We start from the raw sequence: 27,887 nt of genomic DNA on the forward strand, positions 1-27,887 counted from the left end.
ACATTATCAGCTCTCTTCTGTTTATGTGATTTATTTTGTGAAACACAGACAGGAAGCAATAAAATATCATTTCAGCACCTTATTGATGACGTTTGTCACAAGCTGGTTTTAGCCAGTGTACAGCAAAGACAGACTGTACAGACATCTAGCAATCCTGCACGTTCATCAACCTGAAATACTGAGGTTTTGCAGACACATGACTAGTGACCATGTGACATTAACTTGTCCAGCATTTTGGACATGTGACAATCATGTAGGATAAATGAATAATTCTCCAGAAACACGGGAATAACGAGCACCAATGGGGGAAAAGAAAGATTATTATCCAACAGACTGTGAGTGGCTGCTGGAGGTGGATGGCAGCCGCTGGTAAAGGACTGGTAAAGCTTCAGTCTCACTGTAAACCAGTCAGTGATCCCATGGTCCCATCCCATGGTAACCACCCGTCTCAAGGGGAAAAATGCCTACCCCCAACAGGTTGGCAAATCCTCCTTGCCAAAGTCTTTTCTATAAACACTGGCACTCTGCGCAGTAGTGGAACTGTGAAACAGAGACCATTTGCCTTCAAAGTAAAAGTTGTGCCTCAGCGTTGCAACCAACATGTTTCATTAAGTGCAACTTTTACTCTGAAAACCTCTCCACTTGCAGTTTCTGTCACACTCTTTTCTTTGGGCAGAACTACTGTTGGTGAGTGTTTGCAGATGACCATGAACAACCATCGCAGCTGCGGCAGCCTGCCAACAACCAAGTCAGTCACTGGGAGTTTTTGGTGCAGCACCTTCTCTGCAGCCAGTTTCACCCAGCAACCTGTAGGAACTTACACCAGCCAGATGGGGAATCCACATTCGTGCCTAGTTTTCTACTCAAAGCATGGCACCGGAGACTATGAACCTGATGTTTCCCATGTGTGCAGAGCGTGTGCTTTTATGAACACTGAACAGGTTCTTACCAAGAGGGATGAAGTCAGAGCTGGACTTGAAGAGCGCCGAGGGCAGCAGCTGGAACTGAAGCACACAGAACAAGTGTCTGAGTCACGTTAACGTTCAACAGCAACGAACAAACAAACGGACTGATCGGAGCGAGCTCCTGCTGCAGCAGGTGCTGCGTCGGTCTGAATACAGAGGAGGGCAGGATACACCTGAGCTCACGTCTGTCTACACAGACTGAACCTACAAACTACAGCAGAGGCTTAACGTCTGCATTACTCACAAACCAGCATGTGTTTAAAATAGTGATGGAAATAGATTGAAAAAAAGATTATCTGATTAACTGATCTCACAATTTTCTGTAATTAATCGCGATTAATCGCAATTACTTGATCAATAGCCTGGCTGTAATTACTTTTTTCCAACTTTATATTTAAACTTGTAACTGACATTTATGCAATATAATGAAGTAAATGCAGAATAAACACAAAGAATGTTAAATGCTTAAATTCAAAGAGAATTTGAACAGTTTTCCTTTAGCACAGGCTCTCCTGTGAAATACAACTTAAAAAAACATCTATACACTAATAGGGAAGTATAGACTAATATATAATATATATATTAGTGCTGTCAAACTATTAAAATGTTTATGCAGATTGATCACAGGGTTACTGTGGATTAATTTTGATTAATGATTAAATATCATTTATTTTTATTCTATATTAATCACGTTTCATTTTGCATGAGCAAACAGACTCGAGAAAAAAGGGAAAATATCCGCACTTAACATGTTTATTGAACATCTTGAACATTCATGTTAACAAAAAACTCTGTAAACATGTATCCTCTCTCTCTGTCAGTCTTGGGGAGGCTTCAAGTCCTTGAACGAGGAACCAAAGCTCTGTAAAGGTTCTCAGTGATATTAACAGGTCTGCAGTTTGTTGCAATCCACTTGGCGTCAGTCGATATGTCCGAGGTCGACTTACTGAGTCCCCGATGCTCCGTGAGTGGTTTGTCCAAGCTGGGTGAGGCGTTAGCCAAAGTGCTAGCAGCATCCCCGACTAACGTATGCTTCGAGTCAGTGTGATACTTTAAGCTGGAAGTGCTTCGGTGAAAAGAAAATTCCTTCTTGCACAACGTGCAAAATACTTTATGTGGGTCGACTGTTCCATCTTGTTATTTTTTTAATGCTCAAATTTCCCATGGAGAGGGCCGATGTGCGTTTATCATCTTCCATATTGAGTTGATTGGTTCAGCTGCCCGTCACTACAGACCAGCTGCACCGTGCGCATGTGCGCAGGTAACTCTACTTGGACAAACTGCCCGAAATGTGTTTATAGAAACATTGCAGGGATTTTGAGTCATTCTGCACTCCAGGTGCGTTAAAAATTGTAATCCCGTTGACCGTGATGGCGGATTAATATTAACACGTTAATTTTGACAGCACTACTTTTAATATTTTCTTCAACCAGTTTTATTATATGCACATATATGAATGCATTAAAAGACTGGAACGTATACAAACGTAGACGTTTAAGGGAAATCCTGTACCTCTTTGGTCTCATCTGGGTCTGTGTGGTCTACAGTGAGAGACAGGTCATTCTGCAGATACTTCAGTGCACTCAGTGGCTCTGACTGGGCTTTTTCTTCAAACCTGTGAAACCAACACACAGTGATGGCATGAATACCAACAGAGGCGGCTGCAGTTACAGCTACTGGCAACTTGATGGCAACAGAAGCAAAGCAACTAACTGCATGCTAGATTCCCAAAGACGAGTCAAGTCAAAGGTCCTAGACAGGATGTACTCATCCCTTCTCACACAGATCAGCACCTCTGCATTGATCCTGCTACTAAAAACAGTTACACTTACTCTTTTTAACTTTAGGTATACACATCACGTCACCACAGTCACAAAAAACTGCCCCAATTTATAACTTTAGAACTATAAATGAAGCAATTAAACAAAAAAAAAAAAAAAATCTTATTTATTGTTATTTTATCCCGTCACCCTCTTGGTGACAGTGGGAAGAAAAACAAACTCTTTAACAAGAAGAACCCCCCAGGAGCGCTGGGCTCATGATGTTTAATAAAAAAATTAAACATGAGATTCTTAGATCGTGAGAGAAATCCAGAAGATTCCACGTTAAACTTGATAAACTGTTCACTTTAGAGATGGAGTACTTACTGAGCATTATTGCTCTAAGGTAAAGGGTTTAAGGTATAGACTACACTGATGGCTGCTGGTAGGTTTTAAAGGCACAGACCTGTATTTTCTGATGAGGTATCTGCAGTGGCGGAGCAGGTATTCCTTGGAGGGCCGACACAGTTTGAGGGACCAAAAGTCATCCAGGCGCATCTTAGGAGAACAAGACTTCCCGGGGTTTCCCCCAAACAAGTAATGCACCTGCAAACACACAAACAAGTATAAAATACATTTATCATTCACTCTTTAGTATGTTTTAGATATATGCATAAGATAAATCTGCCTGTTGGTGTCTGCAGTATGAATAAAACGCACCGCTCTCATGTTTTGCTGTTTGTTGAATTTAGCTTCTAAAATACATTTTGATCTTCTGATCAAGCTGCAGGCTCGATGCAAAAGCACCAGGCCTGTACTAGGCTTCATTCCACTCCACTGTTAATCCACACTTCCTTTACATTTACCTGCTGTCTGTTTACACAGGAAGTCTCACTTTTACAATAAAGGTTGAAGCATTTAAAATTAAAAGAAAGGTCAGAGTTCAGATTTGTTGGTAGTTTAACATCGGTCAGAATGTCAAAGGGAAAAATGCTGGACTTCAGTCAAGCTGCGTAAATCTAAATTTTGTTAGAACAAAAAAAAAATCATTCTGCAAGTGACACAGTTGTTTGTTCATAGTGATTCTCCGTTTTTATTAAGGAAAAGGGGAACGACCTACAAACAGTTTAAAGCATCATTAATTGAATTTTTGTTTTTTTACTGTAAACATTTCAACTTTGCAAGCACTGAAATTCTACGCGAGTGCTTCGTGTTGCCAGATGTGCTGTGTGTTTGTGTAATACACAAGTGTACATTACTTTGTGCATCTCATCGTAGACCAGCTGGTGAGCAAAGCGTGGACACGGCTCCTCCTCCTGCAGAGCCTTGCTTGGGTTTTCTTTCACCGCCTGATCATTCTTATACACACAAGACCTGAGCAGGAGCACACACACAATTTACATCAGCGGTAAAGATACACAACACTTCCTGAAGCCCTCAGGAACAACTGTTTGTTACAGCACAAACACACATTTGTGACAAAGTCACATTAACCTATAACTCCAACCTAAACCTTAATCATAAAACCAAGTGTGAAACCTCAAACAACCATTTGATCGAGTTTGGAAATTAAGAAAAAATGTTTACGCCCCAACGTTTAACCCTTTAAAGCCGGTTGGAACCGGAACCACGTAAGCTAGCGCAATAATTTTTTATGCATATGAAATCGGAGGAGTTGTACTTACATGTTATGCCATCAGCTTGTCCCAGGTCACGGTTTCCTTCCACATATAGCTTTGCAAAAATTGCATAAAAAGCACTTGCAGCAAAAACACCCCCACAATATTCCAGAAACACGCTTTGCCGATCCGATCAGCTGTTCATAACAGTTCCTACATTGAAATAGACGTCAGCGCGAACTATCGCATGTCCGCCATTACCTGCCTGAAACCAGAAGTGACGTCATTGTTGCGGAAAATGTAGTTTTTTACTTATAGGCCTTATAAACCTATACTGGTGTTTTTAAAAGTCATGTTTGCACTGCACTGTTTTAAATAGTTTATTTTGATGCACATGCTGTTTTCTTTGCAAATTTGCATTATAGGATTTATTTTCGTTTTTCTGCAGTATATAAAAATTGGTGTATCTGAAAAATAAAACTATGAAGACACTCAAAATAAATTTCCTGTTGTTGGAAACTATTTTTTGCAATTTTTTTGTATTTGAAGTTTTGAGGGATAAACCTCTTAAATTCCTCTAAGTAGAAATATATGTAAAAAAACACAAAAACGATTTTACATTTTTTTTGTAGTTTATTGCACTTTTTTGCAATTTATGTAGTTACTATGGACTTAATGCATACATATTATTAAATTTTGGGCTATAACAGTTGTATTGATGTATAGCAACTTGAAATGCTCCCAAAAATGGCACTACAGCATGTACAAATATAAAGTAAGCTCTGGCGGACTTGGTTCTATGGTAGGTATTAAAGGGTTAAAAGTTGGTTGTCTGAAATAAATGGGAGTCCCTCACATGATGCTGCAAGTGTCTCACTGAATGATTTCACTGGACACAGAGTACAAGAACATTTACTGAAATCAATGTTCTGGAACACAGAGGCCTGCAGCCTGTCCTTACGCACGCACGCACGCACGCACGCCTCTCAGGGATTACCAGCGCTGTGTGTGGAGAGGTCGTGAAATACTTTGACGCTCTGCAGTGCTGACATTTGTATAGAAATGCTGAGTGCGAAGCGCATGCGAGTAGTGTTTGCATGCATGCTCTGCTGTGTGTTGTGGTGAACATCTTGGCTACAAAGAGCTGGTGTGTGAAAGTACTTCCTGTGAGTGTTGTTGTGGTTATGATCAGAGGAAGTTTTTAGTAGGACGAAGCGAGTGTTTATCTCTCCGTCTCCTACCAGTTGTTGCGGGCGATGTCGTAGATCCAGAAGGAGTTGCGCACATTTTCCTCGCGTTTGTCCTTGTCTTTACTGAGGCCGGACAGGACATGGATCTCGTTGAGTTCAGGGTCGATGGTGGCTCTCTGGGTGAAGCCCGTCATTGGCACTGCACACACAAGAGGAGCAAACAGATGAATTGGGAGGCCTGCTCAAAGATAAACACATTTACTTCTCCTGCAGGTCTGATTTAGCTAAATCAGGTCAGGATTTCATGCTGATAATAGCAAAACTTCTGTCTCCACAAAATGAAAGAAAGCAGCAGCGTTAGGGGCTATCAAAGAAAACTACTCGATAACATAGCAACGAGCACCATGGCAACAAGGACTGACACAGAAAGAAAGAAAGAACAGCATGCAAATGCAGCTCGGTGTGATCAGACATGCCAACACACACACTGTTGTTCTTCTACGATTACAGCAGGCTAAAGGATAGAGCCACATTAAAAAAGCACAGGGGGGGCGGGGTCTCTGCAGATCAATGATTAGAGTGAAGCATGCACAGGAGGAACTGTGCACGAACACGGTTTTTGATATGAAATCCTAAAAGAGGAGCTCAAGTCTGCCTGCAGGCCTGGGTCAGCTATAACAACAAGTTCACACGTTATGACGTGTGAAGCTGGCAGGTCAGTCTAATGCAGCGCATGCTAAATGTCCAATATAAACAGTACCCACAGCTCAGCTCACAGCAGCAACATGTAATCGTGACTCCACTGTCAGCACGGCTGTTTTTCCCTCCCTGAACTGTTCACACGATGGACAGAGCATGAAATTTATAATAAGCTGCTGACAGCTCAGCACTCAGCTGACTCAGGATGAGATGCTGTGGTGATGTGCTGATTTCATTTCTGGAAAATTAGCAGTGCATTTAAATGTGTGAAATTCAAATCCAAATGTTGGATCGACTCAACAAATGTGTGTTTAATGAATTATTAATGATATTTCCGACAGAGCAACAGACTGTAAAGCTTTGTGAGAGGATCCAATACTGGGTCAATGAGTCGTAATAATATAAGTTATTTATACTTTTATTCCCTACATTTCTAAACACGTATCTGTACTTTGTACTCCTTAAACAGGCTCATATACTTTGGCTTTAACACATTTGACTGGACTTCTTTCAGGTCACTGGGCCTTGTGAAAGGCAGGTGTGTTCAGGTACCAATCACCAGGGGATGTCATTGTTTCAGCAATTAGATTCTGCAATCATGGACTACCATTTTGTGCTAGTCTTGGCTAGTCTCTGTTTTTTTCCACCTTTTTCGCCCGTGTTTGGGAACCCAGCACATGGATCCTTTGTTTACAGCAGGGATCAGCTGTTAGCGCTGCGTCCCGCAGCAGTGCTGCCGGCGGACAAACACGACATTCCCAGCGAGCTGAGGAGGAAAAGACATGGGTGTCGTGCTGGGAGGGAGCGCTGTCGCCTGAGAAGGAGACGCTATAGACCATCTCTCCCTTCTGTAATCATTGGAAACGTAAGATTTTTAGCCAATAAGATGGATGAGCTCATGTCGCTATCCTGGTCACAGAGGGAATACCGGCAATGTAGCATCATGATGCTAACGGAGTCCTGGCTAACACCGCTAACTCCGGACATGAGCGTGACGCTACCGGGATTCCAGCTGCTGCGGGCGGACAGGACGAGAGATAGCGGTAAGAGGAAAGGAGGGGGACTGGAAGCGTTTGTGAATGACAGATGGTGTAACCCTGGGCACATCACTGTGAAATAACAACTCTGCAGCAGAGACATTGAGCTGTTAGCCGTTAGCATGCGTCCGCACTACCTGCCCCGGGAATTCTCGCATGTTATTGCGATAACAGCGTATGTCCCCCCTCGGCCAACGCGGATGCAGCCTGTGACACTCTCCACTCTGTGGTCAGCAGACTGCAAACACAATCTCCGAGAGCCCTCCTCATAATATCAGGAGACTTTAATCATGTCTCACTGGACTCCACACTGCCCACCTTCACCCAGTATGTGACCTGCCCAACCAGAGACAATAAAACACTGGACTTACTGTACGCCAATGCTGAAGAGGCATACAGTTCATCACCTCTCCCTCCCCTGGGCAGATCTGATCACAACCTGGTGCACCTTGTCCCTGTGTATGAGCCCTTAGTGCGCAGGGAGCCACCAGAGAGCGAGGAGGCTCTTAAGAGCTGTGTCCCAAAACGTAGGCTGCATCCTTCGGAGGACCCGGCCTTCGTGGTCTACGTGGGCTGGGTTCTTCAAAGACCGAGAAAGCCGGAAGTGCGAGGCTGTGAAATGGGACGGTCTAGCCTTCAGATTTGCATCACCTCTGTCTCGGTGGTTTAATAAACTCGGCCGTCTGCTCCTTGCTATCTAAAATATAACAGGACACTGGAGTAAACTCTCGATCGTCTCACACTTCTGTTTAATCAGTTTTCTGTTTGACGTTTATTCAGCTTTGTGAAAATCCCAGAGGAACCCACCCGGGGGATTAATAAAGTTTTATTTAATCTAATAATTTTGACCTCAGCCAAACCGATTTACTCCGGAACAAATGAAATACCGAAAAAAGCCAAACAATAACATTTTTAAGTTATCCGAGTGATTTATATATCATGTTTAACCTGAGTAGCAAAAGACAGCGGGGGTCTGAAAACGATGAAGCCGGGAGTCTGCTGCTCTTGCCGGCTCAAGTGACGATTGAACCCCCCGGCTAACTATCGAGCGGGTGGGTAACAGCACTTTTGCAAATTTACTTGATAAACTGAGCAGATATTTGAAGTTTACACAGCTACATTCTCGCCTGAAAATATGTTAAAAGTTTATTTTGTGACTCTTAAAATTACTCTTATTAATCTTTCTAACTTAGTAGTGGCCGCCATTGTTGGAAACTGAAATTGGCTGGGCTGCGCTATGAATTCTGGGATATGGTGGGCCACGAAGGACACACCCGACCCATCCTTCAAATTTGGGGAAATGAAGGACGCATTTGTCGGCCGCATTTGAAGGAGTCGACGAATTGGGACAGCCTTCGTCGCCTGGCTGTGATGTAATCGGCCATTAAATGCAGCCGACGTTTTGGGACACAGCTAAGGACTGTTTTGAGTCTACTGTGTGGGAGGTGATCTGTGTGATCAGATGATGCTGTGATTCACCTCCTACATCGCTCCCTCTCTCACCTGGAGACCGCTGGGAGCACTGTGAGAATCATGTTCTTTGATTTCTCCAGTGCCTTCAACACTATTCTTCCCTCGGTTCTGAAGGACAAGCTGGAGAATTCAGGAGTGGACCATCACCTCACTACATGGATTTTGGACTACCTCACCGACCGACCACAGTATGTGAGGACTCAGGGTTGTGTGTCAGACAGGGTCATCTGCAGTACGGGGGCCCCACAGGGAACGGTTCTGGCTCCGTTCCTCTTCACCATCTACACTGCAGACTTCTCCCACAACTCCACCCAGTGCTTCCTGCAGAAGTTCTCTGGTGACTCTGCAATAGTCGGCCTCATCACTGATGGGGACGACAAGGAGTACAGAGAACTGACCCAAGGCTTTGTGGACTGGTGCCAGCTAGTGCTGGGCGATATGACGATATATATCGTGTGGACGATAGAAAAGTGTCTATCGTGCCATTTGTCTTCTATCGTTTATATCGTTTCTAACCCGAATTTTACAAATTATTACATAAAATATATCATTAACCCTTTACAACCGGTCGGAGCAGGCACACTCCGTTTTGCCTAACTATTTTTAAATCCCTGTAGAACTGTAACCACGTAAGGTAGCGCAATAATGTTTTTTTTGCATATGAAACCGTAGGAGTTGTACTTACATCTTATTCCATTAGCTTGTCCTAAGTCACGGTTTTCTTCCACATATAGCTTTGCAAAAAATTGCATAAAAAGCACTTCCAGCAACAAAAACATAATATTCCAGACTTGCAGCAACAAAAACACAATATTCCAGAAACAGGCTTTGCCGATCCGATCAGCTGTTCATAACACTTCCTATGTTGGAATATAAGTCAGCGCGAACTATCTTATGTCCGCCATTACCTGTCCGAAACCGGAAGTGACGTCATGTTCGCGGAAAATGTAGTTTTTTAAGCTTCAAAGTCTATGTTGGTATTTTTAAAAGTTATGTTTGACTTTATGCTCTTCTGTATCGTTTCTGGGATGCTTAGAAGTCAAATTACACTGTTGGAAATAGTTTATTTTGATGCACATGCTGTGTTTTTGCAAATTTGCATTTATTTATTTTCATTTTTCCTGTAGTATATTAAAATTAGTGTATCTCAAAAATAAAACTATGAAGACACTCAAAATAAATAAATGTAAAGATAAGCTCTGGTGGACTTGGTTCTATTGTAGGTCTTAAAGGGTTAAATAGCCTGTGCAAATATATTAGTGTTGTCTTCACACTATACATACTCTTAACTTTATGCAAGAGAAAATAAAGTGTAAAAAAATATTTTTTGCAAAGAAACTCTGTCTTGTGGTTTTGCGACATGGTGCTGCTTTACGTGCACCCGGATTTGCGACATGCTTTACAGTAACTCAAAACAAAGACTGCACCCTCTCCACTCGCTGTTTACAGACTGCATACTTTCCAGATGACCACAGGTCAGGTGGTATATCGTGATATATATCGTTATTGTGATATAAAATAATTCATATCGTGATAAATATTTTTTCCATATCGCCCAGCACTAGTGCCAGCAGAACTACCTCCAGGATCAACACTAATAAAACCAAGGAGCTGGTGGTAGACTTCCGCAGGCACAAACATCCTCCACTGCAACCACTGAACATCCAAGGTATGGACATTGAGGCTGTGGACAGCTACAGGTACCTTGGTGTTCATCTGAACAACAAACGCTCTCTACAGGAAAGGGCAGAGCAGGCTGTACCTGCTGTGGAGACTCAGGTCTTTTGGAGTGAAGGGCCCACTCCTGAAGACCTTCTATGACTCTGTGGTGGCCTCAGCCATCTTTTACGGTGTGGTCTGCTGGGGCGGCAGCATCTCTGCTGGGGACAGGAAGAGACTGAACAGGCTGATCCGAAGGGCCAGCTCTGTTCTAGGATGCCCTCTGGACCCAGTGGAGGTGGTGAGTGACAGGAGAATGGTGGCTAAGCTGTCATCCCTGTTGGACAACATCTCCCACCCCATGCAGGAGACTCTGACAGCACTGAGCAGCTCCTTCAGTGGGAGACTGCGGCACCCACGGTGTGGGACGGAGAGATTTCGCAGGTCTTTCCTCCCCACTGCTGTCAGACTCTATAACAAAGACTTTAACTGATCAAACACACACATCCACACATGTGCAATAACACTAAGTGCAATACTCTTTTCTGGCATCGTTGTATTGTACTCAATTGCATATAGCATTTGTATTCTATTTTATTCGATTGTATATAGTATTTTATTCTATTCTATTGTGTACAGTATCTCATAGATGTCTTATTCCAATTTTTCTATGCAACTTTGCACTGTCCACTGCTGTAACAAAACAAATTTCCCACACGTGGGACTAATAAAGGTTATCTTATCTGATGAAGAGTCATAGTCTGGGGTCGGCCGGTTTGGTGTTTTGGTATGTATTTTTGGCACAACACTGGAAAAAGTGCAGATGTGCATATGTTGTGACTGCAGTTCAGCATCTAGTTGGTGATACTGAAGAGGAGCGTGCATGAAGGGAGTGACGTTTTCTGTTTGTCAGGTCATTGTAAATGCAACGTTTCTATCAGCTCAACAAACATCAGCAAACACACAAACCAACACGACCTGCCTGGACCGCCCTAACCCCCCCCCCCCCCCCCAAAAAAAAACAAACAATCAAAAAACAACCCAACAACTTTAAGAACTGAATGCATTAGCTTCACCTTGCAGACTACATCTTTTCTATAGTCTACAGTTACAAGTCAGCACAACAGCACAAGCTGGTGTTTCAGTGCTGAGCTCACATCAACATGAGACGTGCTTGGCTTCATAATCAAATCCATTCTGTTCTTTCCTGCTCACATTTTTCTTCCCCGTGCATCATCAAATCATACAGATTCGTTCTTTGCCCCTAGCTCCAGCAGGGTAAGACAGAGGTAAGTGGTGGGTAGACAAAGGTCTATTTATACTGGGTTTGAGGTGAAGCTGAGACTGTGGCAGACATTTTAGTCAATCTGGCAGGAAGTGTCTGAAGAGCTCCTTAACCAGACAATCGTCATCTCTGTTCTGATAGCAGTGCAGGAACTCACAGAATCTATTAGCCTCGATCTATTTACCATATTATTAATGTAGCTGAGTCAAACAGACCCCACAAGACTACGAGGCAGCTACCACAAAGTGCAAATGAATATCTACCACGAGAGGAGCGCTCTCAAACAAAGCTGTAGGTTTTTAGCTTGAGTATGAATGCATCAATACGTTTCAGAACTGAAGCTAGTGAGCTAGTTAGCTCAATTTAATAAAAGGGTGATATTTGTTTTCAGGGATGTGTTCAGTAGCACCTCGTTTTCAGGGTTGGGACAAACCCTTAATATACAATTAAAGTAGAGCACTGCCCTGAATACAGGATCTGTGATTCCTCTAAAAGAAAACAGCTAATGCCCCTTTTCCAATGGTACCTGCTCGGCTCAACTTGGTTTTCAGGGTTTCTCATTAAGTGATAATACCTGGTACCAGGTACGTTGTTCAAGTGAACCGAGTCGAGCCGAAAATGTGACGTCCACTGACACTCGGTGACTGATGAGGGACGCCACTAAAATCTAAATCACCACTTTTGAAACCCGGCAGTGTAAAGAAATGATGAGGTCTGAAAATACGCTACAAAAAATGACTACGATTACAGGCTACCTGTATTTGTTGTTACTGATAGCTTAATCTGTGTCGCCTCTCCCTGTGTGCAGCTTTATAAACCAGTGGATCTCATCATCCAGTATTCAATATGAGATGTTCTTACCCATCCCAGAGTCTTTCTTGGTGCCATCAGATATGATTTCTACGTGATCTCCGTCCACATCGTAACTGAAGAAATCATTAAGGTACGTCTTTGACCTCTGACCACCAAACACGTAGAGGCAGCGGTTCCTCTGGTGAAGAAACAGAAATAATGGTCGACATTAAAGTCAGTCGCTGACGGGATTATCCTCAGAAATAGATCCAATGACGCACTCACAGTGTGGAAGAGCATGCAGTGCCCGATACGGGACTGAACATCCTCTGGGCCAGCGTTGCACGAGTCCTCCCGCAGGAGGCTCCACGTCCCCAGTTGGCAGTGGTAGGCGTACAGGCCGCTAAACTGCGGCTCCGACGTCCGGCTGTCATCCACGCTTCCATTACACGTCAGGATCCGACCCCCAAACGTGTAGATCATGTGCTTCTCAGAGTCCATGCACATCTGCAGGAAGTGCAGGGAGAAAAAAGCAGCACGAGTTTGTCACTGTTAATAAATACAAAATGCATCACTGAGCTGAAACAAATTTACTTTGATTTAAATGCTTGAGATTAAATCAAAGCTTCCTTCGTTACATTTTCTCCATTTGGATTTTTTGAGTTGTCGAATAGTTTGAAGAAGCTTTTTTAACTGCCTTGTGTTTTCTTGGACACGACTCAGCTTTAAAATCATTCTCCCTAACAAATGTCCGAAGTGGGGATGTGTGCGACTACACGACTAGTCAATTGCTCGTCACATAGATTTTTCGGATCTATATTTGGTATATTTTAATAATAAGTTAAGCTCTTTTGTAGTAACACACTTTCATATCATATTTTAGTATAACGTGATGTTGATAATGCAGGATGTGAGGTGCTGTGCAGTGAAGCAGCAAGAATGTGGAAAATGGTTTAAAATGCCCTTGGTATTAGTTTTTGACATTTTCCATTACAGCGGTTTTCAAGTTTAACTTGATGCCTGAATGTTTCTTGGTCACCAGCAACATCCCTGGTCCAAAGTGAAAAACATCTGTCATAGTTTCACCCCAACCCTAAGGTGACATCTTGGAACTGCTTTTGGACGATGTTAAAAATAGTTAAGCTGCAGCATCTAAACGCTGCCTCTCAAAGAGTGAGGAAAGCGCTCCGTCGGCAGTCACAGCACAGACAAGTCTCCACTGTCGCTGTGAGGTCACGTGTACGTCACAGTTTTGTCGATCAAACAAACATGAATGCCAGCAGTAGCTACAGACCGCACAAGTATGACCACAAAGAGATGTTCGTGTTTTTCAGGTTTGGCTTTGCCAGGTCTGAAGTTGACTTCTGCTGGAACTAAAAGTGGCAGCGAGACAAAGCCCTTTCAAACCAACGCAGCAGTGAAATGAAACCAATGTGTATTTAACATTAGCTGTGCCACTTTCCTTTCATCTGACACACACAAGGAAACTACACAAGGTGCACCTAACCCTTTTCCCCCTGTGGGCTTTATTTATGTACAGGTTTGATGAGAACATTTTTGAATCCTTTTGTCTCGTATGCAAGGAAACGATGCACCGAATACAAGATTTTGATTTATTTATATGTCACGAGGTAAACACCTAGTGTAAACCTACTTTTACTCCACTTACATGAAGGTTGGAAATGTTTAAAAATGTGTGAACAAAAATTAAAGACATTTAGAGCTAAAACAAAAGATTTGCAATTACTAATCAGCTAAGGTACTTGAGCTGTGAAACTTAAGCCAGGTTCAGACTACACATACGGGGCACATCGGCACACCCCAACAGAGATCAGCTTCCACTACAGGTCTGTCACTTCTCTGAGGTTTGCCAGTGTAAAAATGGAGAGCACCACCCTCCAAAGGTGTGTGGAACTGTCAAACTCACTAACACCAACCACACAGTGTCATCCTTGTGAAAATCACCAGCTCCTAACCAATAACTGGAAACATGTAGTCTACACTGAGAGTACAAAGTGGATGAGAACTGGAGAAAATCAGCAGAAGCATGACAGAATACTTGGGTTTGAATGAATGGCAGGCACTGAAGATGCAGTGAGTACACATATTTAAAGAACTGGAGTCAACAATCCTAAGCAACTGATGGGGGTGAGTGGAGCTGAGTGTCAGGTCTGATGCGTGACAGAAGGTTAGCAGCAAGAGTCAAAGGGAAGGCGCCCAAGATGATAGTGAGACCTGTTATGATGTTTGCTTTGGAGACGGTGGCACTAACAAAAAGAAGCTGGAGCTGACAGAGTTGAAGATTTTTGTTTTTGGAAGCGACAGGAAGGAACAGGATTGATAATGATTAACTCAGAGGGACAGGTCAGGTCTAGTCATCTGCAGACAGAGATAGAGGAGGACGGCTTAAAGGTTTAGGATATCTACAGAGGAAGAACGGTGAACGGACGGGACAAAGGATGTTGAATATGGAGGAAAAGTGGAGTGTAAGAGATCGGGTTGCCTTTGCAGCTACCTGGTGGTCAAACACCAACTTTGGCCCTCCGTCAGCCGACGTATCCTCGCTGAGTAGCGTCCAGGTGTTGGCGTCGATGTCATAGCGGTAAAAATCGCTCTTCAGCGACTTGCTGTTCCTGACACTGGAGTCCAGGTATCGGCCCAGCGTGTAGATCTGTCGCCGCTGTGAGTCAATGCACATCTTGTGGCATGAGCGAGCACTCGGACCACTCTGTTATACAGGAGACATGCTTACACGTGTGTCTAACATGCACAGCGTCACAGTGTCAGAACCAGACTCAGTGACTTTTGTTTTCTAGTCAAAAACAATCAGAAAACACTGGTGAGTGTTTTAATCACCTCTTTCTCTGTGTCTCTGGAGATGCAGGCCCACTGGTTCTCCTGCACACTGTAAGCCCAGAAGTCTGCCAAATCCTGTGTCCCATCCCAGCCTCCAAACAGGTACACCGTCTCTGTGGGTGAGAAATGACCAGCAAAGAGGCAACACTGAGCCTTTTGTAACCATGCTCCTGCAAAGAAGGTTGTTGTTTTTTCCCTTAAATAAGCATCGGTTTTCTTATTTTACATAAAATAAGAAAAAAAAACATTATGTTGGAGTTCACAGCACCCACCACCACAAGTCTCTGTTCAGAACTACGTTTTATCAATAACGCATGGGTGGTGGGGGCTCAAACGGTGGTCTACTCTGCACAGCGGACTCTTCGGTCACACGAGGTCAGCATGCAAACATGCAAAACTCTGGGGATGATTTATGCTTTCACTTACAGGTTAAAGCTAAAGCTACATTTTCCATGATTTGACAAGCAACCAAGAGATGGCGCATTGCAATGTAGCATGGCTCTTTAAAGCGCTGCTCTCTTTGTTGTGAAACTTTGTTTGGGTCAAATTCAGGCCAGTGTAGCTCAGGCAGATGGGAGATGTAGGAAGCTGCGAGAACGAGTTGTAAAGACACAAAGTATTATGAGTCACTGGAAACGACCAACAATCGGTTCATTTGTGTAAAGGATTAGCAGGAATTTGGGATTTAAAGTGCTTTCAGATCACATTCTCCCTTTGAAGTGACACACTGTGTGGAGGTAAACATGCAGCTCATGAGGCAACAGCTTTGTTAAATAGCCCGTTTTGTGCCAGAAGGGCGATTAAACTGTCAAAAACATAACAAAGGTGACGAGAGAGAAAAGGAACATATGAGCAGGGTGCTTATAAAACACTGGTTTCACCATGAGATCATGATGTATTTGCTTCATATAAAGTGGAAATCCCCTATTCAAGTTCCTTTTAAGCTGAACTCATATCAGCATCTCTGGCAGAGGGCCGACGTATATGACCGAGTGTACATAAGCCTGGAAATGGCTAGAAATGAGGCAAATATATGTAATTATATCCAATAATTAATAATTATGCCATAAAGCAACATTTGAAAGTCCATAACAAAAATGTTACTTTGTATCATCATCTAGAGGCCGAGCTAAAACCACAGAGCAAATCTGTCTCAACATTTCTGCAAAATCAGCCTCCATGCCTTCCTGCCAGTCATCTTTTAGCTGACTGCAGGTATTGTCAGATGAATGCAGCTAGCATGACATGAGTATGATTGGCTTCCTCTTTAGTTTGGTTGGCACCATGTTTGCAATGCAAACTTCGACCAGCTGGCGTGAGAGCTGCTGACATCCTCAGCTCAACATAAGACAAACTGGTTTCCGCTGACATGCTCTCTGTTTGTATTTTGTTAATCACATTACTATTAACTGCAGTTTTCCATGTGTCATGCCATAATAACTCCCACCATGTAGCAACTGTCTGAAAGGACTTGAGGTTCATGTGATAGAAATATAATTTTATATGGTATAGATTTATTGTTAAATTTCTGACAGAGTAAAATAAAATATATTCATTAACTTTGTAAGTGTATTGTTAAAAAATCTTGACCAACCACTGCATTCTTTCTATTTTGCCTCCAAGCAGCCAGACTGTCATTTTTTAAACTGTTGTCTTGTGCAAGCTTTCTAAAAGGTCTTTCAGAGTTTTTCTTTGTGTTTGTTTTGTTTCATGTAAATTGTTGTAATGACAACAAAATGGCCAAACCAACAGGCTTTACTGAAATATAATCAGTGCAGCCTCCCACACAACCACAACAAATGCTGCATATCATCCAGAAACCTTGGGAAAACCCTGGATAACTAAGTGTTCTGTCCCTTTGTCCCTTTCATGCCCTAAACATTTACCAGATAAGCCTTGTGTTAAAATAGAGAGCGGTTCATCATAACCAGAATGTCCAGTACAAATCCCAACAGCCAGTAAAGGGACTCAGATCAGGGGCTGTGACACCATAGCTTAACTGGTCCTTCCTTGTGTTTAAATAAATAAAACACAAACTCCTTGACAAGAAATTCTAAAAAATAAAACAATACTAATTACAAGAATGTAAACGATATCAGGGACTGGACAGAGAAATCACTGGGGATGTCCTGCACCAACTTCTGCTACCGACTCCTGTGGTGGGACACAGAGGTCAGTGTGTGCTGCCTGATGCAGAGCAGAGAGATGCTGCCTTCTCCCAGCTCATACACGAGCTGCAGACACTGCATCACTCAGTCTCACATACACACACTAACAATGCAGGCTTTTGTTTTTCCAGACAGCCAGCGGGGAAGTACACTACCAACAATGTTGTCAGATCCAAGGGTTAAAATTAATTAATTAATTAAAAAGTAGCGGTGTGTTTGTCTGTCGAAACAAAAGTCGTGACTAACGTGTTTTTACAAATAGAACGGTTTCTGGAAGGAGAACGTTCGAGGTGGAGGAACTGTGGAGGGTTAATTTGATTAAACGGCAAAAGAGCTTTGCGATCTCAGTGTGCGTAGGAGGACGTGAGTCATAGCCAAGTCATAACAGTGCGCTGTGTGGGTCTCACCAGTTTGGACGTCAATGACCATTTGATGTCCTCCCCTCATCCCCGGCCTGTTGTCGTCACCGTCACCTGCAAAGAAAAAAAGAGGATGGAAAAGACAAAGATGGAGTGTGAGCGTGGGGGGGGGGACAGACGACGAAGCAGAGAGGTGAGGCGTGGATTATGCAAATGGGGTGGAGCGAAGGGATGGGCGGGGCAGCAACAGACAACACAGACAGTGCTGCTTTAGACAGGTGGCAAAGTTGTCAGCATGTATTGAAATGTGTGATAAACGGGAACATTTCCCACTAGAAAGATGGGCTCACTGTTCATGTCGTCTCGGTTGATTTCTTGGGCGCTTGTACCTTTGTTGCATTTGGGGATGATCTGACTCCACCTGGGCTTGTACTCCTGCTGGCTGATATACTGGTTAAACAAGCCATCTAGCAAGAGGACACATGAATCAAATATGACAAAAATCATTATTAGAAAGACAGAAAACAAGCGTAACCCCATGAGCATTTCTCAAACTCTTCAGTCAGAACAAACACTATGGCTGCATACCTCTCACAGCTTTGTCTATCAGCTCCTCACAGGCATCAAAGTCTCCTTGCAGCACCAGTCGGTCGTGCAGGTGGGTTAGCATGGGGTGCTCCAGAGCTATTCGAGTCTTCTTCTGCAGCGACTCGAAGGCCTCTGTGTAGTTATGCTGTCGGAAGTGCTTGAGGCAAAGGCGGATGGCTTCCTGTTCTCGGTACTATAAGGACATGAGAGCAAACTGATAAGTTCAAATCGCCGCACAAATGCTTGGACCACACCTGACTCACAGCATCAGAAGGTCTATCAAACACATGTGAAACCAAGTGACACTGAAGGTTGAGTATTACGCCTCAAAGCTTTTTTTTAAAAAAACAAACAAAAACGCAACACAGCACATGATGCCACCAGTCTAGTATTTTACATTATACTGCCTTCACACGTATATGAACTCAAGGGACATTCGATTCTTAATCCATACGGTGGTTATGAGCATCTTGGACCATTGTTCCAGAAGCGCATTTGTGAAGTCAGACACTGTGATGTTGGACGAGGCCTGGCTCCCAGTCTCCACCCCAATTCATCCTAAGGGTGCTTTTTTTGGGGTCGAGGTCAGGATCTGTGTAGGCCAGTCAGGTTCTTCCACACCAAACTCCCTTATCCATGTTCCAACAGGACGGCGACATCCCCAACTGTTCCCACAAAGTAGAGAGCATGAAATTGTCTAGAGTGTCTTGATTTGCTGAAGCATTAAGAGTTCCTTTCACTAACGGGCTGAGCCAACAGTCCCACCCCACAATCCCCCTCCACCAAGCTTCATACTTGGCAAAATGCAGTCAGACAAGTACCATTCTCCTGGCAACCACCAACCCAGACTCATCCATCAGATTGCCAGATGGAGAAACCTGAATCATCACTCCAGAGAACACGTGTCCGCTGCTCTATAGCGTCTAGGGGTGAGTGCTTTGCACCACCGCACTGGATGCTTTACAGTTGGAGGACTAGATGCAGCCGCTTGGCCATGGAAACACCTGACAGGTGTAGCCTGCCAAAACCTGCAGGATACTGTTGTTCAGAGCAGCGGCTACTGTCGTCCTTAAGAATGTGCAGGACTGGTTCATATAGTTAGTTATTAAATGTTTCTGCCATTGTTAAGGGACCGGTGTAGCTGTGCGTTGGTCCTACACAAAGCGTATGCACTGAAATCTCCATGTTGTGGCTGTGTACTGTCACGAGGAGGCAGCATCAAAAATATATGGAACATCTAGTCTCTGGGAAATTATTTTTGTGTGTGATGTTGTTAGTCCTTCAGCCAACTCTGAACAAGACAGAACTAAGTTATAGCTTCTTTTTAGTGACATGAAACTGAACATTAAAAACAATCAAAACTAACTATTGGAGCTATTTTTTTGTGCTTTTGCTTCCTTTCCTGAGCTAGCTCCTGACCTACATGTCAGGTCATCACTGTCAGGCTGTGTGCTGTTGGTTTATCTGAGGACTGCACAAAAGTCTCTCCAAGTTGCATAAGCAGAATCATTCACTCTGTGTAGCCAAACAGAAATTAGTTAAACTAGCTGGCACGAAAAATACTAGTAACTGACTACTAGTAGTTCATTCATTCAAATAATTTGCAAGTTAATTTGGAGCCTTTCCCACTAGTCTGGGCTGCAGCCCTGATACACAACAGCACCTTTAAAGTAAGACAAATGATAGGTGTGCGATCCACAGCAGCTATGCAGTACTTAGAACTTCACAGCCACGTGAACAGGAATGTCTTCACAGGATTATATGTAGTCCTTTAAAAAAAAAACAATAAAATATATCAGCAAGTGTGAGAACTTCTATAACAGCATTCAGGTAAGTGTTAACACTACCACAATCAATCCAAGAGTGGACCAACTAGGGTTGGGCGATGTGTGAAAATTTTCCCACTGACAATCGTCAGTCCAGTAATCGACGCTGGGCGATATATTCACGCATGCGCAGACGGGTGATGTAATCATGCACGGACTGATTTGCACGTTATAACACAGAAGTCCAAACATGGACAAACTAATTTCCAAAAAAATTAGGGCTGTAAGCATTAACGCAATCATCACGATTAACGTGATTAAAATTTTTAACGCGCTCAACCGATCTGGAGCGCAGGATGAACAAACTTTGGACAAACTGCCTGAAATGTGTTGACAGAGACATTTGGGGGATTTTGACTCAGTCTGTGCTCCAGATGGGTTAATTATTAATCGCGTTAGTCGTGATGACGGCGCATTAACACTGACAGCACTAAAAAAAAATCTAAAGTCGTCAATTTGGGATGAAAGGGGTAAACCTAAGGATGCACTCAAAGCGGTGTGCTGCTTGTGCAGCCGTAAAGTGCGAGCAAAGTACTCAAACACGACTAACTTGCATGAGCATGTACACGTCCACCATCCGGCTGAGTATGCTAGGCTATCACCAGCTTCTGCAGCTCCATCAAGCATTTGGGCGCACTCTGAGATGTTTAAATAAACAGCTGTATATTGGCTGTAAATTGTAAACTAAAGTAAACTGGAAACTGCTGAACTTTAGCGAAGCAGCAACAAACCACATGCACAGATATATTGATGGTTACGGGTCAGGGAAGGAATGGCTTGTGTTAGTCACTAATCTGGCATCGCCCCAAAAGCACCACACATTTCAGCAGTTTGTAAACATTTGATTTGTGAAGAATATGAATAACTGCTTTTGTACACGTGTGTAATACTTACAGTAATAATCTGTAATCTCATCCATAAGGTAAATCTTAATTTTATGGTTTTCTGGGGTTTCCTGTTTTTAGATCAGGCAGCTGGATTAGACAGACTTTTATTCTCTCCTGTTTGAATCAATCTGCAGAAAGCTGCCAGTTAGTTCTTTGTTTCCAGGAACATCCCTGATCAGAACACGGCTGCTGCTGGTTAACTTGAACAGTAGCAGTTACAGTTTTTTTATATTCTTCATGCTGTAGCAAAATATACAAGAAATGATGGGGTTGTGAGGAGCACAGTGATAATGTCCCGGCTCCATCATATGCAAGTTAATCATTAAGCTAGCAACACATGTACAACAGAGACCACACGATACCACTTTACAGCAACATTAACTTATGTGAGCAGGTAGGCGGACGATGAGAATTGTCAGCAGTCTGGAGATATTTTAAGACAACAAAAGTAAAGGAGCCTGCCAGCTCGGCTCTGCTAAATCGTCAAAGGAGGAGGAGGACTGAGAAAAAGTTCATTTGTCTCATGTAAAATATCTAAAGTCCCAACAAAACGCAAACTGCAATGAGTCTGCTAATGTGCGTGGAAGGAAATGGTGACAACCGACACTGGAGACATCACGGGAAATGTCCAGAGACAGACAACCAGCAGGAAAAACCAAAAGTAACTGCAGCTCTTTCCCTTTACAGGATTTTGTACGATTATAACATAAATGTAAGCCTAAACTCTAATCAGCAGATAAAAGCAGGTTTTTTTCTTAGTTTACATTTGAAAGGCATGGCCTGAAATCCACAGAGGCCAAAGTGTCATTTGTAATTAAGTAATAAACTTTGATATTCATGAATTACATGGAATCCAACACATGAATTTAAGACAGAAGTGAAACTAGAAAAATGTGAATGCAATTAAAGAAACTGTCCAGAGACAAGCTGAGTTTGTGGTTTTCAAATGTACTTCATCTTGTAATCAGCACCTCTGACGTCCCAGAAGTTTTCATTCAAGCTGATATTACGCAGGAAGGCAAATCCACTCTTCCACCTCTGCCCCACCCCTCTAAAATCCAGGCTGAGGCCTACCTTGCTATACCAGTTAAGGCAGGGCTGCACCACATCTGGGTCTTCAATTCCATGCAGCTCAATGTACCAGATGCTGAAGTTGAAACTCGGACCCCAAGACATCAGAGGCACTGAAGTTGAAACAAACAAACAAACAAACAAACAAGTGGTAAGAAGTATTAACAGCAACAAACACATGATAACACAAAGTGTGCCAAACTGCTCTCACCTATTTTCACAAATCTGCAGGGGAACATCTGCTCGTCGATCTTGTGCTTTAAGGTGAACGTTTCCTTGTTGTAGTCATTCTTAAGGCCACTGGCAGATGGAGAAAGACAATCAAGATGACACAGCTGTTTCACAAATCCTGTTAGTGAGTTGAGATACCGACTGAATCCATTTGATGGTAACGTCTGGACAGCCCTCCACCTCTGGCAGCTAACTAGACTTCACGTGTGGCCTTGCAGCTGCAGTTCAGGCTGTTAACAAACATGCTGCCTGCTAATGCAGCTCATCAGCTGGATGGACTCATTTGCCAGTTGCAGGTTCTCCAGAAACAATTTGCAACAATTGAAGTTGCACATTTACAACTACAGCACTCCTCTGTTCTTTGAATTTGTATTTATTGAAGTTCAAATTCAACATAACACCTGAGACAGTTTATTACTTAAGCCAATTTAAAAAAAACAAAAATAAAAAAAAATAAAATCTGTTCAACCAGTGAATTTTTGTCAACTAGAAGTCGTCTCGACAGCCACAACTGAGAGCACTTCTGATGGCAGTGTCATTCTCCTGGTATTGTGTCTACCAATAAAGCCACTACAGGAACCAGACAAACACAGAAACATGTTTCCCTGAAGCTACAGGGGCATCTCACCTGGACAGAAGCTCAGTCATGTTTTCTTCACTCATCCCACCAAACACTTTGAACTTCTTCAAGTTGCACACATGAGTCTTCTCATATTTCCCAAAGGTGATGCTCTGAACAATTGCTGGCCTTTCCAATTTTAAGATTAAAAACTGTGGAAAGAGATCAAGACAGGTGAAACAAACTGAAAGCACAGAACAGAGTTACGATGTATTTAGTGCTTGTAGAGAGCTTCAGGAAATTGCCAGCAATTATGCCTGCCCAGTCGCTGTGAAGGGATTCACTCATTAAACGACTACAGCATCAGGTAAGTGGCAGTGCAACACACTATGAACTGCATCCACATGTCACTGGTGCTCTAACAAGCCAAGACATCAAATGACAATCCACCCATGGCCACAGGCCAGAGCACTGATTAAACAGGAAAGGTGAAAGCAGCCATTTAAATCCACAGAGACCAACATGTTCACATCCGCTGTAAAAGCATCGATATCAATCTGAAATGAAGCATTAATGAATCACACAAACTCCCCACCTTTACGGAAAATAAAAAAGTAGCAATACTGAGTTGACTTTCCATTTTGTGTTTGTAATGAGACAACATGTAATAAAACAATGGGCTCCTCCCATCACCCTCCCGTGATGACTCACATTCAAGGTTATAATTTACTCACCAGTAACTTGGCACACAGTTTTTTTAAATTAGTTAATGGAGGTGGGGGTACTCTACTGATTTGAACGTCATGTTTTGGACAATGACACCAGTTTGAATTTAAAAACGTGTCCCAACGCTGAAGGTTTCCCTATGGACGGTGAGCTACACGACCTGCTGCTGTCAGTGTGGATTCTATTTATTTCGTGTGAAAATACTTCCACTCTGGGATTGGATCATATGGTTTTCAGAAGCAGCACAAATGAACAATGTTAGTATTGTTTTCTTTATGAACAGATCCCATCAGCAAGGATGCAATCTCCCAGGGGGAGGACAGAATGCCCCCCAAGCCCCAAAGCTATTTAGTTTATGCTCCACTTCTTATAAAAAAATGGAAAGAAATGTTCTGCATCATTTCTCATGGGGGATTGTTACTTTAGATTGACAAATCAATTGTTTAACCAGCAGTTTTCTACCATCCAAACACCGCCTACTCTTACTCTAAATTACAGGCAGATTCCTGCAGTTTTCCTTCATTTAAAGCATAAAGGACATACCTGAGCTGCAGAGTTATTAGAATTTGTGAAGCCTGCGTAACACCCAGCTGCTGTACTAGAAACACAAAGTATTTTGAGTCTGGGGTGCTCAGTCCTCCAAGTGAGTGGTTAACCATTGTTTTGCAATGTTTCACTTCCTCTTGTCAGTCAATGCAAACTTTCAGATTTAACCTCAAAGTCGTGCAACACTATCTATGACAGTGTTGTCAAAGTCGGTCAATGAGTTCAAGAGGGAGGAAGGCAAACTTTTTGTTTTCCAGAAGTGTGAACGTAAACAGTTACATTTGCTACTTACTGCTAGGTGGAACCTCCTCATACAGCTGCAAGATAAAGTTAGTGAACTCTTTGGAATTACTACAATTTCTACAGAATTGAAGCCTTAAAGACAAAGTCTCCTGGAGTCGTGCTAGCGCGGTCCTAGTACCCGTCACAAACCTGGATAAATGGGAAGGTTGTATTTGGTGTCCCGCAGGACGCCGTGTAATAAATACAAAGACAATGGCGGCTGTTACAGTCAAAACACTCGACTCCAGGTACACGACGCCCAGCTGAAAACACTTTACACAAGTCGAGTTGCCCGGGATCCACAGAATTTACAGAAAATGTGAAATTTTGTGATATATATATATATCGTTGTCGGGACGATAAATGTCTTCTATCGGGATATGAGATTTTGGTCATAGCGCACAGCCCTAATTAAAATAGACCCAGACCATGATGCTTCACATGCGAAATTTAGATACTGGCATTCATTCTGCCCGAACATAGAATTGTTTTTGCCAAAAATGTCATATTTGTCTCATCTGGTATTAAAACATTGCTGTTTGGGTTTTTGTTTTTTAGGTTTTTCTTATATCAAGACAATTCTTATTCACTTTTTTATTATCATCTTATTTGTAATCGACAAAATAAACGTCCTTTTTTGATAACATTGTTACATTTGTTTGACCTAAAGTAAAAACTGATGACAGAGCTGCATCTCATCTCCTTACTATGAATTTAAAACATTCACTTAATTTTTCTTACCCAGATGTTTGTCCAACCTTTTGAATTATTATTTCAGTTAGTTTGTGTATAACTGTGACTTTTTTAAAATATCACATTTAGGCAAATTCACACTTGCCGAGAAGCTTTTAATCCACTCACTACTCTTACATCAACTTGAGTAACTGAGGCCTGACTTAAAACCATGTTACATTCAGGCAGATCAAGGTCAGCCTTGAGATATTCCATGTACTGAGCACTCAAATATAAACAAGCCCAGGAAGACACTGTAAGCGAGGCCAACCCCCCCAAACAACTGAAAGCGTAGATATGCTTTTCACATTACTTTACCATTCAGTTAGAAAACAACACTGTGTAAATAAACAATAATAGTTCTACTGAACAACATTGGATTCATTTTTATTAAACTGTAAAACACAAACGGCATAAACTGTTGAGAATTCACACCTGCAAGAAAAATAAGTCTAACAGCCTATAAGGAGGAAAAGTACCAGACATGATGAATGATGGTCTACCAGCAACAGCATGCCTCAAGAAACCCCGTAAAATTAAGTACCATCTATATTATATGGACTAATTCCATTTCAGCTGAGTATTCAACTCTGCTTTGCTTTCATTTCTCCACTCTGGGCACGTCCTCAAGGAGCAAGGTCGAGCCAAAGAACGTAAGTGTTCAAGTGGAGTTACAGAAGTTGATGAAAACCCATTAAGTTAAATGCAAAGGAAGAATTCCCACAAGTGTTACCTGTTTAAAAAAACAAAACAAAGGTGGGCACACAGGAAGAGAAGGCAAAGGTGAGGCAGCAGGCACAACACCCACACCTTCCACTTTCTTTTTCAGGTAGATTTTCCCTTACAAAACTTCCCAACACAGCTAAGCTTTATAATGTTGACTACATTACACTGTTATAATAATCATTTTTGGAATGTTTTACTTATTTTTACTTGACACGTTCAAGTACATGCCACACCGTTAAAGTTGTTGTGGTATGGTGACCTGACATGTAGTTACTTTTTTGGGGAGAAGGTTACAGAAAATGGGAAAATGGAGTACTGGTTATTGTATGAGTAATAACACAGACGTGACGCAGAAGTGTAATTGACGTGTTTCCAAATGCCCCATCTTAAAATGTCAAAATTTCCCCCAAAACTTAAGAGCATTCCCAGTAAAGCAAAGGGTTTCTCAATCCCATTGGCCTCTCTGTGCAGACTGCACAATTTCCTGTTTATGCAGCTTCACAAGATGTTCCCCTCTTTAAAATATTAATGTTAATTAATTAGCCAAGCCAATTACCCATGAACTGTGACCCTATGGACCTACACAAATCACGACTTTCATGGACAACTGCTGTTCCAGGTCAACAAAATTAAAGCTCATCTTAACCAGAAGTGAACCTACCTGTGGAGGATAGTTGCTCTCAGAAGACCACCTGGAGGACTGATCGTTAGGTTTATCCACCAAGATATTCCTAAACAAAATAAAGAGACAAGTATTTACCCACTGTGGAATATTATCCCACCAAGTCAGCAGAGAACGCGGAAAGACAGCAGTGCAAAGTTGGGCCGAATACAGGTCTGTGTGTCCTGGAAGCTTATGACGGTAGATTTATCACATAACAAAACTACTTTCTTGTAGTCACGCTGCATTCTGTGAGAAAGCTCATTTAGGTAACTGTTGTTGTTAGCCAACTAGCATTAAGTCAGCTACTGCTGAACTGTTTACTGAGTGCTGAACCAGCAACAGGCGAAAGCCGCGAAACTATGGGCGACTTCGTTTATATTAGATTATAACATGGGTGTTGGCGTGAGCGATAAGTAAGTTTTCCTTTCGTTGCAACAGTTTCAGATAGCCTATAACCAAGCTCATTAGCATAGCTGCTAAAGCAAAGCTCTATGGTTAGATAACAGCAGCTAGTTGCCTACTTCAGCTCTGGAGTCCAGTTAGCTAACGTGGACGTTCGTTTTTCACGTATTAAGATACCGAAGTGTACACTACGTAATGAAAGCGTAAAATATTATACAGCTGTGACAACGGAAGTAACAAAGAATAACCTGGGCGTGTTCCAATGCCAAGGTTTTGGGGTTGTCACTCTAGAATAATATAACTATAAGAGAAGAATACACCATTCAGTTGCTTTGTTTACGTTTTGAGATAACGCTCCAATTGATATCCTACACTGAAGTGTGAAACTGTCCCTTAGTTACCCACACATTTCACAGAAATTACTGAGCGTCATTTCATCACACATAAAGTACATCGTAAGCTATTGCTTCCAACAAACGTTTAGCGGAAAAACAACATTATCATCATCGGGCGGCTAAATATCCGAAACCAAACGCCCCACACGGTAGCTAGCGCTAGCTTGCTTGAATCGCAGACAAGCTAGGCCAGTCGGGCAGGGTGGAAGAAACACAAGTGCGCCGAGATGACAAAAGACCACCTTCCACCGCAAAACCTAATGCATACGCTGGGCCAGAGGATGGGAAATATACTCACTCAGGTAAATATGTAGACGAGTAAGAGCTCCATTTAAAAACGCTGAAAGTGAGGACTCTGCTCTCGGGAGCGACAGCCATCTTGTTGCAGAA

At 42.6% G+C, this 27,887-nt stretch overlaps 1 protein-coding gene across 2 annotated transcripts in view; it reads right to left on the reverse strand.

Annotated features, from left to right (window-relative positions):
• mkln1 (muskelin 1, intracellular mediator containing kelch motifs) overlaps positions 1-27,887 on the reverse strand; it is a 32,635-nt gene extending 4,748 nt beyond the window's left edge. Inside the window, exons 1-17 of one of the 2 annotated variants that reach the window (XM_063500478.1) lie at positions 27,796-27,887; positions 26,698-26,767; positions 23,094-23,236; positions 22,446-22,534; positions 22,238-22,347; positions 18,451-18,643; positions 18,252-18,329; positions 17,911-17,976; positions 15,336-15,448; positions 14,995-15,207; positions 12,765-12,986; positions 12,549-12,678; positions 5,586-5,733; positions 3,985-4,099; positions 3,192-3,331; positions 2,478-2,580; positions 950-1,004 (exon numbers count right to left, since the gene is read on the reverse strand). In XM_063500478.1, the coding sequence (XP_063356548.1) occupies positions 950-1,004; positions 2,478-2,580; positions 3,192-3,331; positions 3,985-4,099; positions 5,586-5,733; positions 12,549-12,678; positions 12,765-12,986; positions 14,995-15,207; positions 15,336-15,448; positions 17,911-17,976; positions 18,252-18,329; positions 18,451-18,643; positions 22,238-22,347; positions 22,446-22,534; positions 23,094-23,236; positions 26,698-26,767; positions 27,796-27,875 (2,068 nt within the window). In that variant the 5' untranslated portion in view covers positions 27,876-27,887. Of the gene's footprint in view, positions 1-949; positions 1,005-2,477; positions 2,581-3,191; positions 3,332-3,984; positions 4,100-5,585; positions 5,734-12,548; positions 12,679-12,764; positions 12,987-14,994; positions 15,208-15,335; positions 15,449-17,910; positions 17,977-18,212; positions 18,330-18,450; positions 18,644-22,237; positions 22,348-22,445; positions 22,535-23,093; positions 23,237-26,697; positions 26,768-27,795 lie in introns of both variants that reach the window. The other variant, XM_063500477.1, reaches the window with a different exon arrangement.

The sequence above is a fragment of the Pelmatolapia mariae genome, linkage group LG17, assembly GCF_036321145.2.
Source record: "Pelmatolapia mariae isolate MD_Pm_ZW linkage group LG17, Pm_UMD_F_2, whole genome shotgun sequence".
Taxonomy (NCBI): Eukaryota; Metazoa; Chordata; class Actinopteri; order Cichliformes; family Cichlidae; genus Pelmatolapia; species Pelmatolapia mariae.